This window comes from Electrona antarctica (genome assembly GCF_951216825.1).
Source record: "Electrona antarctica genome assembly, chromosome: 10".
Lineage (NCBI taxonomy): Eukaryota > Metazoa > Chordata > Actinopteri > Myctophiformes > Myctophidae > Electrona > Electrona antarctica.
The window spans coordinates 22958748-22972924 of record NC_136791.1 but is presented as its reverse complement, the minus strand read 5'-3'; the positions used below and the strand labels follow the sequence as shown (position 1 = coordinate 22972924).

Sequence of the window (14177 nt, the reverse complement as noted above, 5' to 3'; positions counted from 1 at the left end):
CTTTCACTTGTTTTTTCTCCTTTCTTTCTTTGTGTGGTTTTAGAATCATCATGACAGTTTGTCATATCTTCTCACTGTTTGTTATTCGTGTGTGTGTGTGTGTGTGTGTGTGTGTGTGTGTGTGTGTGTGTGTGTGTGTGTGTGTGTGTGTGTGTGTGTGTGTGTGTGTGTGTGTGTGTGTGTGTGTGTGTGTGTGTGTGTGTGTGTGTGTGTGTGTGTGTGTGTGTGTGTGTGTGCACACGGCTGCGCGTGTGCACGGCTGCGCGTGTGCACGCATGTCTGTCTTCTAGCATATGCTTAAACTCTCTGATATACCTGACAGGAGTTGCCAAATGTAACACTCAATCCTAAAGAAAATTAGCTGCAGCAGACTGACTCGCACACACATCCGAGGTGCCTGACAGTTTGTTGTGCACCGTTTGAGTTACATATACCGTGTCTGTCTCTAGAGGGTGCAGTTCAGCACATTATGACTCTGACTCAAGGCTAGCTGGCCTTCCACAAACTCTGTAACCTCAATTCACAGAAGAAGGAGAAGGGGAAAAAAGAAGCCTCGCTTTACTGTCGCACATAAAATGGCCGCACACCCGATGCTAGCTCAAAGGGATGCCATGCATTCATTTCAATGTAATTGTATACTATCTGCGTGAATATGTGACTACTACTAATTATAATGCGTAATGCCTCGGTCTTAGCATGTCGAGGGCAAGAGTGATATACAGTACGGTACTTTGTATCCATTTCTGGAGCGTGCTATTATAAATCGGTAAAATAAAACACCCATGGGGTGGAGTGTAATGATGTCATGTTTGTACTTGGTTCCATATGTGCGGTGAGGAGTCATCATGGCATACCGATGCAAGGGCCTTTCTAAGGTCTTAACTCACTGCATAAAGTGTTTACTATGTCCACTGCCACGGACAATAACAGCTTACAGGCAGAAGCCCGGGCCATGTGGCGCGCAGCTGTGTGGAGCTGTCTGACGGTCTGTATATCTGTCTGACTACAGGAACACGGCGATGAGCTGAGCCTGCGACGCAGCCTTTTCTTTATCCACTGCAGGCCCTGCTGGTGCATCTGAATGGATGGGGAGCCGGCCCCGGCCCCGGCCCTCGGTCCCTCTACAAAGAGAATACTTTCCACCACACATGTGAAAGCGAGTGGGAAGAAGACTGGAGGAGGAGAGAAGAGACAGAACAGATATTTTCCACGTTGATGAGTGGGAGTGGAAGACGGGGGAAGAGAAAAAAAAGCATAAAACAAAATGAAGTGAGAGATTGAGTGATACAGAAAGACATGCAGTGAGAGCAACTGGAGAGTTTATCTGTAAGCAATGCGCCGGGTGTTTGCTCACGGACACGAGGCCACTCACGCAGTATGGCGTGCTTCAATAACATTAGGAACTGCTGTCAAATAAAAAACAAAATAGAAGCCTGCCTGATTTTTAAAGACATTTTGTCTTTTATTCTCTCAATAAAAGCAGAGGATATGGTTGTACTGCACATTTTTGTCATTAGAGTACACAGCATTCATCTACACATTATTCCTGGTTATCCATGATACAATCATATTACCTGAGAGACTATAGGGCCTCTCTGAAACTTCCTTTTTACACTTTGCATGCTATTCCCGAAAAGGTAATTGCCTACTTTCCACTAAAAACAACAACCCTTCTTCCTCTGCTTGTTCAGCATTATATACAGTAGGTACCTATGATGTTTTCACTATATTGTCTCTCCCTCCTGCAGGGCAGGAGACAACAAAACAGAAGAAACAGCTGGATCGGAGGTAATTTGAGCCTCAATTTCACAGTTAACACTAAAATACATTAAAGCAATAAAAGTGACGCGAGGCCCCCGCGTTTCCCGGGGCTGTGTTGCTGTATGTCTGGCCCAATTTGTCTCCCAGTCAGGCCCATTAGTCTCCTGCGCTCCCTGCTTAATACGCTCGGCTCTCCCAAATGCCTCAGATCAATGTGTGATACGTCGTAGCATCATCGTTTACTGCATGCGGACGAGTTGAAAAATGTCCCTCTCTCCTCTTATTTCCTTGGAGAAGTCTCTATTGAACGTCATACACTACACTACAGGCACATGCAGTGGGAAGCAGCTTGTGTTGTTTGGGTTGGTGGAATGTTGTTTCATCAGCTGACACCAATGAATCGCTGGAGTAATGTGGTGGCTGGTAATAGTTGAATACTTTATATCAACTTGATAAATATAGCTCTCATAAATCACATAAGTGTTATATATCGCTGGTTTTCACACTTTGGCTCCAACAAGGAAACTCTGGAGAATATATCAGCACAGACAATTATAACTCCCCAAGGTAACTTGCAGACACTGTCATAATTGCTCTGACTGGGACACATTTTCAAATATGTATTATCAAATACTTAAAGGGCCACTTCACCCCTTTTGCAACCAGAGCTTATTTTAATGATGTTTAGGATACAAGAAACACTTTCTTGGGGTTTTTATGTGTATAATGTGTTTTTTTTTCTTTTTATATTTTAGTTATGAAGCCATGTTCATGACCAAAAACCTGCCATGAACATGGTCTCACTTCCTTCCTGGACTACAAAGTCACACCTCCATGCAGCCTCCCCGCTCTGCACAAGGAGGGGAAATGCACTGCATTATGGGCATTGTAGGAATTCAGCAATCCAGTCAACACACAGACTTCATTATTTTTCTGGCCATAGGGTGCAAATTTTAATTTGTGCTATACTGTTATCTACTACAAATACTATTAACATTGAGTGACTGCTGTTTCTTCCAGCGGTGAAATGTCCCTTTAAGCTGCACTATGTGCTGATTTTGAACAGACAAGCATAGCATATTAACTAACCTTGTTACATAACTTTTTGTTAATCAACATCGTTAGTCCTTAACATCTTAATCAAGTCATGGTAGGAGATCTGGAACTCATATCAACTTTAGCAAGACACATGAGTGATGACTGGCGGTCCACACCCATGGAGATGACATCACGGGCTGTCATGTAAGGCTGGTGACACGCCATCGGGGTTCACTCATAGACGGGAGAAGAAGGCAGAAGACAGCAATTACGCGGTGGACAGAAACCTCATCCTGTCAGAAATGCTCTGAAAGTAATGGTTTGTTCTCAAATTAACTGGGATGACTCTGTCTTTGATAGTCGACTGGGTGGCTGCGCACCAAGACATCTGCTACGTGCTGCCCGATATTATATTCACGCAGCTTCAAACAATTAGGATAACCTTGTGATCGCGTGTTGGAATGCCCTCGAGAAGATACAGTCCTGAGACACTGGCGATTTTCAAATGAAGGCGAAAAAGCCCTTTGGTGTCAAGCCCGTCCGTGACATTTTCTCTGCTATTTACATTTATCAATGACAGACAACAACCTCATTGGCCCGCATACTTCTCCAACATACTCCATTAAGGTGCCTGGAATAAGGGTTCATTTCCATAAAATATTCTTTGTCGGAAACAGAAAATAGGCAAATTATCTGAACACTAAAACACCCCGGTGCGCGGTAGATCCCACATGCAGACAGAAATGACCTCAATTAGGCTGTCTGAGCACAAGAAAGAGTCTCACCAGTTAAGAGTTTTGAGTGGCACGGATAGATCAACACTGCCATTTCACATCGCTCACATCACCTGCAAGAGCACTTTACATTTGTAAATCAACGAGGGAAACCACATGTAGAAGAGCTGGGAGGGATTCCTGTCTGCCTTGGCACAAATTTTGAGGATGAAATTACCTCCATTACAGCTCCCAGTCGGGGACTGCATTCTAGGATCAGTCTGTCAGAACGGGGTACTTTAGTGGAGATGGATACGACATGTGACCATTTGACAATGTTGTTTTTCTTCTTTTTTTTTATCTGTGCGAGTAAAGGCAGATTAAGTAGGGATTGCATGATAATGTTGTTCCGCCTGAAGCATTGGATCTGTTTATGAGCTGATTACCATTGTGGCCCTGCTTCACTTCAAGCTGTTTGCTTTATAGCTTCATTACTACAATCACAAAGGTGTGGACATCTCAATAGCCTGTGTCCTCATAAATCACCCGCTGAGATAATGGCAGCTGGGTGTTTTGGCCCCAGTGCAACCTTATATAGTACGGTATGAGGGCGTCTCAAAGCATGAGATAAAGGCACCAGTGCATTCATTTGTGGCATATATGCAAACCAAGATAATGGTGGGGGCCGTACATGCACACCGCCAACCTCCAAACCATGAGAAATCTATCACAAATAATGAGGCCCTTGAAAAGCAGTCATACTTGTAGAAAAGCTGTGCGGCTCCTACGTCAGCCGCACGATGCCTGACCACCAACAACAACAACAACAAAAAGCTAAAATCTAAATAAAGACTAAAGAAATTGATATTATTGACATGTCAGGTATTTCCCATGGTTGATAGGTTTAACATCATCTTTAGCCTGATGAAACAAGCCACGTACTGTACATAAAATATAATCATGGTTCTTTGACGCATGTTTGGCATGGCGCTGAGCGTTACAGCAGCTTCGCCTTATTGACACAGCTGTTACCCAAACTATAGGCCTGCCACTGCCGAAGAGGGCATGTCTTTATATCGTGCCACTAATGACAGCTTTACTGGTGGTAATTCTGCAGGGGTGGAATACGGGGTTAGGTGTGTGAGTCACGTCCTGAGCTATGTACCCAAAGGCCAGATGTCCCGGCAGGTTTGCTCCAATGTCTCTCCCAGGACGCGTGAACGTCCCCCAGGAATGCTGTGGTGGACACAGTAGGCTATATACTCAACCAACCCAGAAGTACTTTGTGTCAAAGTAGGCTATAGATACTCCCATGGTCAAATGTTACTCAACTGTGCAAGTAGATCAGTCAAATTTGTGCTTGAGTTAAAGTGCTGGAGTAGCCTACTTGCTTAAAAAAAATAGGCTAGGCATTAAAAATGCTTTTTAAAAGATGTGTTCAAAAATATAAATTATAAAGTAGGATTTTAATATCAATGTGTTGCTGCAGGCCTATTAGTTTTTTGAATTTCCCCCAAAAAGATAAATATCAATAATAGTTGAAAAATAGTTAGCAGATCTACAAGCTCTCAACGTGTCGAATCACGATGCATGTTGACTTGTGAGCTTGTAGATCTGCTAGTTTCACTATATTTGAAATAGGGCCTCATTCATAATGTAGCTGCCGCAGCCTTACTATAGAAATGTAGTAGAGTACAATATTTTGTCTTTGAATTGTTGTGGAGTGAACGTCCGAAGTGTCCAAAACTACAAATACGCAACTTATTTCAACAAGATACTGAAATAAATGTACAGTATACTCATTATACTCCACCAGTGCAAGGATGTGAAATTAATGCAAGATCTTGAGCAGAGTTCTAGAGACGCACAGTTACTTCTGTGATTGTTTTATTTTACTTAAATGTCCTTTTGTTTTCATTGATTTACATGCCAAATAATTTAATAGCTTTAAAATATATATTTAAAGTGTGTGTCCTTCCTTTCTTTGTGGTTAGAATCATCATGACAGTTGGTCATATCTTCTCACTGTTTGTTATTCGTGTGTGTGTGTGTGTGTGTGTGTGTGTGTGTGTGTGTGTGTGTGTGTGTGTGTGTGTGTGTGTGTGTGTGTGTGTGTGTGTGTGTGTGTGTGTGTGTGTGTGTGTCCTCATGCAAAATATTACCCCTACAGTATGTTGTTGTCTCCATATTTCAACGTGCACCCCCCCCCCCCCCCCTCCTTAAATTATAGTTATAGTTTGTCATACAAGAGTGTCGCATATGCAAGTAACACTATTTTTAAAATGTTTTTCAAATAGTTATTGTATGTTTTGGACATGCAAAGTTCCCACCCAACAGCAATGGTATCGTGATATCACATGGTTTCCTTCCGTTATTATTTTTCTAAAGTAAGTTATTTATAATCAAATCGATGCTTCATAGCAGTGGTGGAAGATACTCCCATATTGCACGTACGTATGTAAAAACGGGTCAAGTGGGCAGCTTAATTTGACATCTGGGCAGTACCTCGATGTAAAATTGGCTATTTATTCAAAAATGTTGAAAAATCAAATATTTGAAAAATGGTCTTAAGTAAAAAAAAAGTATACACATGATCATTACATGCTTAAACATTCGACAATTAAGGTCTAATATTTCTACAATTGCTACAAAACCTGTATATCCAGTCATTTTGGGGCATAAATAATAAGTTGAAGGATAAAATTAAGTCTGATAATGATGTAGGTATATAGTGCATGTTCACATCTTGCATATTTATAATATATATTTTTATAATATTTTGGATAAAATAGCCAATTTCACATTGAGGTGCCCAAATGTCCAAGGTGCCCACTTGAAATCGAAGTAAAATAAAAAGTAGGTTTTTACTTCATGTCAAATGTGAATATGTGTTGCATACAAGGCCACTGGGTCGCAAGACAAATGACAGTGCAAGCTGACAATAAAGTAGGCTACTATACCATATAGCATACTAACTTATGTAAAAGTAGTGACGAATCATCAGTGCTACATGTTGTGGACTTGTAGTTCTGCTATTTTAGATTTTTTTTTTTTATCATTTAATTATTTATTTATCAAAAAATTACAAAGTAACTGAAGCTGTCAAATAAATGTAGTAAAACAGTACAATTTTGATTGTATATAGTGGAGTAGAAGTATTAAATTATCAATTAATGGAATTGCAGTAAAAGTATACCTGAAATTGTACACATAGTACAAGTAGTTACTTTGACTTTCCACCACCACTGCTTTAAAGACACACATAACACCCTGGCCTCTCCCTTCACATCCCAGTTATATGTTTACAAATGCGGATGATTCTCATCTGTGGACAGCTCTGATCTGTACAAACACATTATATCCTTGACATGCCACTCTTAATGTTTACTGGGACAGATTAGGCCTACTGAACCTCACTTAACCTTTTAGCTCATTGGCCCAAGTTTGTAATTGTATATGAACCTTGGCCTATAATGTATAGCAATCATTCTGCATTATTATTGTGTGATCTTTGCTGCTGTTTCTTTGTTTAAGCTTTACAGTGTATCTTTCTAACCTTCTGTACAGCACTTTGTAAACATTGAGTTGTGAAATGTACTATAAATATAGTGGTTTGGTTTGGATTGGATTCACTACTTGAGATCACTAACAGCACATCATCGTATCAAATTGTCTCCAATGTAACTTTGATTATGTTTTAGATCTATTCTAATGTAATCACTTTTAAACAACTATATTATATATATTCACCCTTTGGCCACATTTCAGTGTATTATTTACTTGTTTTTTGCTCCTTTTAAGCTCCTTGCAATGCATACATTAAAATTGGTGTCTTATCGTGATAAACAAAGTGAATACTGCATGTGTTATTGTGTATGTATCCCCTGTAAGTTCTCTCTCTCCTCTGTGTCTTCTGAGCAGGGTGGGTGGTGGGTGGAGGGAGGGGGGGGGGGGGGGTAATTCATGCACACATGTGCCTGCCTGTTCCTCCAGTGACAGCACCAGGGGGAGGGGCACATGATAAATTGCCTTTCCACCGGGGACCTCCGCTCCGCGCGCACACAGCCACCATGATGTGGGTAAAAATGGAAATTGCTCCCTTTCACCGTCATTACATCAGTTTAGAACGCGTGTGGGCCTCGAGACAGGCTCACACATATGAGAGAGGAGAGGAGAGGAGTTTGTTCTTTTTGACTAACTGCCGTGCAAAGACAGGCAGGAGAAAAATGGCATAGCCGTGATGGGAGCAGCCTAATGAGCCTATACTATCTTAAAACAATACATCTAATAATAAGGTCATGTCCAAAATAACCTCGGGCGGATAGGCAGCGAGTATCCCAGGTGATTGCAAATATTTAAAAATAATAATTAAATCCACAAGTGGTGGTGGGGAAACTATTGCAGTGAGCGGAGTTTGTTGGGCTCGGGGGAACCAGATGGCATTAGAACAGAGATGTGACATGTTGCTCTTCTTCGTGTCAAGGAAGGCCCACTTTTGACTTTCCTCCTCTCCTCTCACACACACACGTACATAATAATGTTGCTGATGCCTTATATGTTGCTGATCTTGGAGAAAGCGAGGTCATGTTCCCCCGTTGGAGGCCAAAGCGGTCACAGTCTGTAACAAGGCACCGATTCTTCTGACACAGAATGTACGAGTATAGCCTAACGGTATGTCTACCGTTGTTGTGTTTTTTTTTAAAGGAGGGGTGAAAAAAACATATTTTCATCGTTATATTATGACATTACAATCAGGGCATGTCTTTACTCCGTTATATAAGAAATTATGCCAAATGTATGGAATATGAATAGGCCTAATTGGCTGTGGCTACTACCGATTAGCTATATAAGCCTGCACCTGAATTAATTTACAAAACACTTTAAAAAAGACCCTATAGCGATAATTTAGCTTTATTTTTGAGCCCCTCCTATATGGTTTAATGTTTGTTTTTCCTTAAACATTAAAAACGCCATTGACATGGACAGAGTTTAATGTTTGTTTTGTCTGATAATTTTCTCACTTCACACGGGTGATTTTATTATAGGAGAAGCCCTGAGCATTTCAAACAGCAAGCACATAAACTTGAAAATATTGTGGACTATAGTAGCCTGCCCTATAGCCTACATGCCCTTTACAATTATTTATATATATATACTAACTTATGAAACGCACGCATGAGGAGGCTAGACGTGCACGGTGTTATTATAGACATATTGAATGAAAACACACGGAACGTCTCTCAACGCCTCAGAGAGGTCTTAATTATGTTTCTTCAATAAAGAGTTCTCTCAGTATAGCTATACAACGGGATGGTATAGGCTATTTACTATTAGAGTAGGCTAGCTAATTTGTATAGGCCTACATCTAATTATTCGATTGTTAAACACGTCATATCATAGCCCTATATATAGGTGACGAATCTGACGATACACATACACCAAGGCGAGAACTATATAGTGTATACAAAAAACAAAATAATACAATAATATCTGCATGGTGCTACATGGCTTATAAGCCAAATATCAAATGAATTCAGTGCAACTGGCAATTTTGCAATCATAACGCAGTTAGACTAACGTATAACGTATTTTGAATTCATTTATTTAAACATCTGCATTAATGTTCGCAACTTAAAACGTATACCCTATTAATTTAAAAAAAGAAAAAGAAAAGAAACAACTATTGCCGTGCCAATTAACAGGTTCAGTTTGCTGACTGTGCAGCATGGCTCATTATTTGCACTTTTCGTGCAGGTCAAGTATTGTGTATTATACTGCATTTGGTCTAAACCTGCACTATAGTGACAAAATGCCAAGATTCATCTATATCAAGCAATATGGGCTTTGATTTATTGAAATTCAATTATTCAAGAGGCCCTTTCAGCGACACACACACACACACACACACACACACACACACACACACACACACACACACACACACACACACAAACTTTACCACGTGTATATGCCCCATAATTTAAAGCTATTTTAAAGCTATTCAATTATTTGGTATATATGTAAATCAATGAAAACAAAAGGGGGGAGATAAGTGTCACATTTCAGGCAAATGTCAAAATGACCCCTGGATAATGTTTTAAACAAATAACGCAATGCTCATATCAATTCTAGTATTCTCTTAATGCTATAGCCCTCTCAATAAGACAGTTTCTTAAATTGACAAGGGCACAATAAATTCAATGTGAATCTTTCTTGAAATGGGGTGACAATTGAGGCTTTATAAAATGAGGCACACAAAGATAATATGGAACAGAATTTTTTCTTATTTTTCCAGAATACATACAAAAAAATACCAATTCTCTTTCCATGGTATACACCTGAAAAATAACGGCAATTTAAAATTATGTGGACAATTTGGAATTTAAGAAACAAACATGCATGTAAATTATTTTCTTCTCAATTGAGACATTAAATAAGAACAATACAATCATAGCAATTTTCAAATTAACATCGAAATGAAGAACCCTATGTTATTAGTAATCTAACGTGTTTTTCACATTATACCTATAGAGTTCAATTTTAAACATAATAATGCACTTTTTGAGTTGCTCAAATATCATCCATTGCAGCTATTATCGTCTGCTTTAAGCCGACATTAAATAAATACAGTTTGAGTCCACGGATCCCGTCCATAAGTGGAGCGCTGTTTATAAAAGTCTTTATATTTGCATTCTTTAGAACTATAAACTTTTCAAAGTCCACGTGTGTTTTTATTTTTCCTCTGTCTCACTGGTATCCTAGCGCTGACGCTGTTGTTAGTCTCTGGCCATACAGTGCATAAGGAGAGTAGTAAGGGCCGGTGGCGGCGGGCACGGGCACGGGGGCACCGTTTGGCAGGGGGCTTTTGGAGTACGGGTGATAGCGGCTGGTCAGTCCCAGTGCGTGGTGCGGGCTCCTAAGTGCCAACGTCCCGGGGCTACCGGGGCCTGACGGGGGCATGCCGTGCATATGGCAGGCCATGGCCGCGGCGGCGGCGCTGGCTAACGAAGAGGAGCTGGGGTATCCAGAGATCAGCTTCTCCGCGCCCGTGAAGGCGGTGTGCGTCCTCAGGTGATTTAGTAGATCCTCCGAGGAGGAGAAGCGCTTGTCGCACGGTCCGTTCGCCGACACCCAGTTGCAAATGTGCGGGTGGGGGTCGTTGGGGAGCATGAAACCGTAGGGGTACAGCGGGTGTCCGGTAAACGTGGGCGCCGACGCGTGAACTCCGTGCATAGGGTGCGTCCCGTACATGAGAGGGTAGCCGTTCTTCAGGGCGTTGTGGGCCGCCGCAGCTTCGTGCGCCGAGCACTGGGCCGCGCTGGCGGCCCCCGCTAAGTGACTGGCACAGTGGTAGCTGAGGCAGTAAGGGTCCCTGCACAGGCTGGCCGACATGATGGACGGCGGGGAGGCTCCGGCCAGAGGACTGCCCGCCTTGCTGCAGCCCATGCTGGCCAGCTGTGCGTTCACCAGGCTGCCTCCGTGGGGCAGGAAGTGTTGCGGGTAGCCCGCGTAGGCCCCGGCCAGGCTGCCCGGGTAGGACATCCCGGCGGGCGGCAGGGGGAACACCGTCTGCCCGGGCTTGTAAGGGGACACCGGCGCCACGAGTCCTCCCGAGCCCAGGACGGACGCCGAGGACACGGACGTCACGGAGGAGTCCGAGGAGGAGGTTTTGGAGCCGGGCGTCGACTCCTGGTGCTGGCTGACCTCCACGTTAATCCCACCGCAACTCACGCTTATCCTGCTGTGGCTCCTGGTGCCGGAGTCGTCCGTCGTGCTGTTTTTGTTACAATCGGACTCTTTCTTGTCGTCCCTGTCCCCACACTTGCCCTCCGACGGCATGGGAGAGGCAGAAGTGCTGGAATTCGGGCTGCCTGTCCGTGGCGTGAACGGCTGGCAGGTGGCGCTCGGCACTCGGAAACCAGACTTCTCTCGTTCGCTCGACACAGACGAGGACGAGTCCTTTTTATCTGAAGGTTTAGAATAGGGTTTGAAGCTAGATTTGTCATCCACACCAATGTCACTCATTTTTAAAGGACCGGATTTAGACTCCTTGTCACTAGATCCATTCGATCCTGTCACGGAAGATAATTTGGAAGATGGTGGAGGGTCCGGCTTCCCGATCTGCGAGCACGTCTGTGCCAGCAGTGCCAACGGACTTTTCTTGGCATCGAGCTGCAAAGACGAGACACGAAACGGCGGTTGATAAACAGTCAAAAAACACGAATTTCCCTCTCACATTATCAAACACGTCTTGTTTGGGAGTAAAAATGCATATTGCGTTCCCTGCCGTTTATAAACACAGAACTATAGCAGGTTACAAGCTAGTTATTACGCACGACTATTACAATGAAGAAACTAGGCTACAGTCTCCTCGTATTACAATAATAATACCGTATGTTGAACTGTAGTTCTAAGCATTGAAATTACATTCTTATTTTTTCAGTGATTTGTGCACACAAGGGAAAAACAACAGCCTCAGATAAGCCTATCTTGTCACATCGCAACAACAAAAAATGCCGATTAGGCATATCCTAATGACTATAGCCTATATGTTTTCAGTCTGTGATGGTTGTGATTCTTACCTCAATAGGGCTAACCGGCGTAGAAGGCAAAGGTTGTAGGTATTCTGGGTGCAAAATGTGTCCCGATCGTCCGCTAAGCATTTTCAAAACCTTGATGGGAAGTCTGTTTGCTTGACGTAGTGGATCCGACGGGGGCGCGGAGTGGGGAAAAGGCTTGTTGATGCTGCTGCTGCTGCTGTTATTCCTGCTCCTGCTTTCCCAGGCTAGACAGAGATCACGATTTTTGAGGGCAGACACCGAGAGCGATGTGATCATGTCCCAATTCTCAGGAAATTAGTGATCGCCGGTGACGCTTTCATTGGATTCATTAATACAAAATAAAAAACACAACCGAGAAACATCGAAGCTTTCTCTCGCTCGAAGAAGAAGACGAAGAAGAAGAAGAAAGGTTGAAAATGGTTTAAAATGAAAAAAGTGTAATAATCCGAATAGTAAAGCGGTTAAGGCGCGGCGGCAGGCAGGCTGGAAGAGGAGGCGGAGGAGAGTGCGAGGTTATCGCGGTTCCGTGGCTCCGTCGTCTGTCGCACCATGAGCGTGTCTCCCTGTAGGTCCGTGCTCTGTACTCCCGAAGTAGGAACTGCTCGAAATGTTCACTTCAAAAGCAGCTGAATTAGTCCGAGATTAAAGCCTTTGCCGCCTTCCAATCAAATGGGACCCTGAGGTGATTGGAGGGTCAAGGGGATGTGACGTTCTCCTCTTTGTAAGCCCCTCTATTTTGACAGCTCGGGGGAGGAGATAGTTCTGAATATTGTGGTTGCTGTGAACGCTTCTACGCGATTTTACTCGTATAGGATTGTGGTAGTTTTTTATGCTTAATAAGGTATGTCTAATAGCAAGTGACATGGACTATGTTATACGTTTGGAAACGTATAGCCAACAATGTATTCAGAACCATAACGCAAGCGATAAATCTATCAAAAACCACCAATTGATGTGAGATTAGATGAGAGATACTATGCCCTATACGCTCGCTTATTGGCTGTTGGTTTATTGTCCCTCGGTCCATATAGACATAGTTCGACTTCAACCACCTCCACAAGTCTATATCGGCCTATAATTGAGGCTATAGAATGTAATATTAAATAAAAACATGCCTATCTGCTCTACATTTAAAAAAAACAAAAAAACAATCTCTTCATGCCTGGTGGTAGGCTATAAGTGTACAAGTCGCGCGCGTCTGTTACAGTGACTCCTTTTCACCGGCAAACACGAGATCAACCACTTCAGCTTGAATTCCCCAAACAGACAAGCGTTGACAGGAACAGACCAATGTAGTGATGGAGGGATGTGAATGTCACATGTTTTCAGTATAATATACACCGCCCTTCTATTTCTATCTCCACCCCTCCGTCAACTGTCAATTCTGCTCCACCGCAATCAATCAGTTATTTGTCAGGCTCCTGTCAATCCGCCCTTGATTTATGTCAGCTATTGTAGCTGATTACATGCCAGTGTGACTGGGGGGGAAAGGACAAATGGGAAGAGAAGGCATTCTGAGACACTTAATTTAGGGGAAATAAATCATTCTTATGTTAGATTTAATTTGCAAATGCACCGGCAATGGACATAGATAGAGAGAGAGGCGCACAAATCTTCGCATGCTTCTCCTCTTGTTTTCACACAATGTTGAACGGATAGGACGAGCGAATCATCACGTTCTTATATAGACAACCGAAAGATATATTTACGACAGAAAATGTCCCATTCTGTCGGCTGTCTTTTCATTGGAAGTTCCACAACTTCTTTCTCTTACGTTCCGTCGCCAAACAACGTCTTATCGACATGAAATAAACAGGCTATAGCCTATGCGAGTTTGGCTCTTCAGTATAGCCTATAAGTAAAAGTTAGCCATAGCATAGCCTAATATAGGCAACAAGTAGCTATATTAGTGTGTCACAAGTTTCACAACAGTATTTTATTAAAATTGTATAAAAGCAAGAAAGAAGTATTATTTAGTGACGGGACCTGCACATTTTATAATTTATTATTAAATCAAATAATGAATAGACTAAATTGCATGTAGGGAAAACAAACAATAGGCCGTGTGTGTGTGTTACTGTATGTAGGCTATGTATGTATGTAT

The 14177-nt window shown here is 42.5% G+C and overlaps 1 protein-coding gene and 1 long non-coding RNA gene across 3 annotated transcripts in view; one reads left to right on the top strand and one right to left on the bottom strand.

The window, feature by feature from the left end:
• Positions 1–5357, top strand: part of LOC306930902 — a 97161-nt gene extending 91804 nt beyond the window's left edge. Inside the window, exons 7-8 of one of the 2 annotated variants that reach the window (XR_013790927.1) lie at positions 1749–1788; positions 2517–5357. This is a non-coding gene — a long non-coding RNA (uncharacterized lncRNA). Of the gene's footprint in view, positions 1–1009; positions 1391–1748; positions 1789–2516 lie in introns of those variants that run through there. The other variant, XR_013790928.1, reaches the window with a different exon arrangement.
• Positions 5358–8706: 3349 nt separating this feature from the next.
• Positions 8707–12690, bottom strand: znf503 (zinc finger protein 503). Its single transcript, XM_079512688.1, has 2 exons — positions 12095–12690; positions 8707–11684 (listed from the first exon to the last, which is right to left on the bottom strand). Exons 1-2 carry the CDS (start codon positions 12347–12349, stop codon positions 10260–10262), a joined length of 1680 nt encoding a protein of 559 aa, XP_079368814.1. The 5' UTR covers positions 12350–12690; the 3' UTR covers positions 8707–10259.
• Between the last annotated feature and the right edge of the window lie 1487 nt (positions 12691–14177).

Bases quoted from the DNA above. Each gene is read 5' to 3' on its own strand.
- znf503 (XM_079512688.1), bottom strand. From the start codon at position 12,349: ATGATCACATCGCTCTCGGTGTCTGCCCTCAAAAATCGTGATCTCTGT. The intron at 11,685-12,094 runs GTAAGAATCACA...TCGTCTTTGCAG, and splicing joins CGCCGGTTAGCCCTATTGAG to CTCGATGCCAAGAAAAGTCC.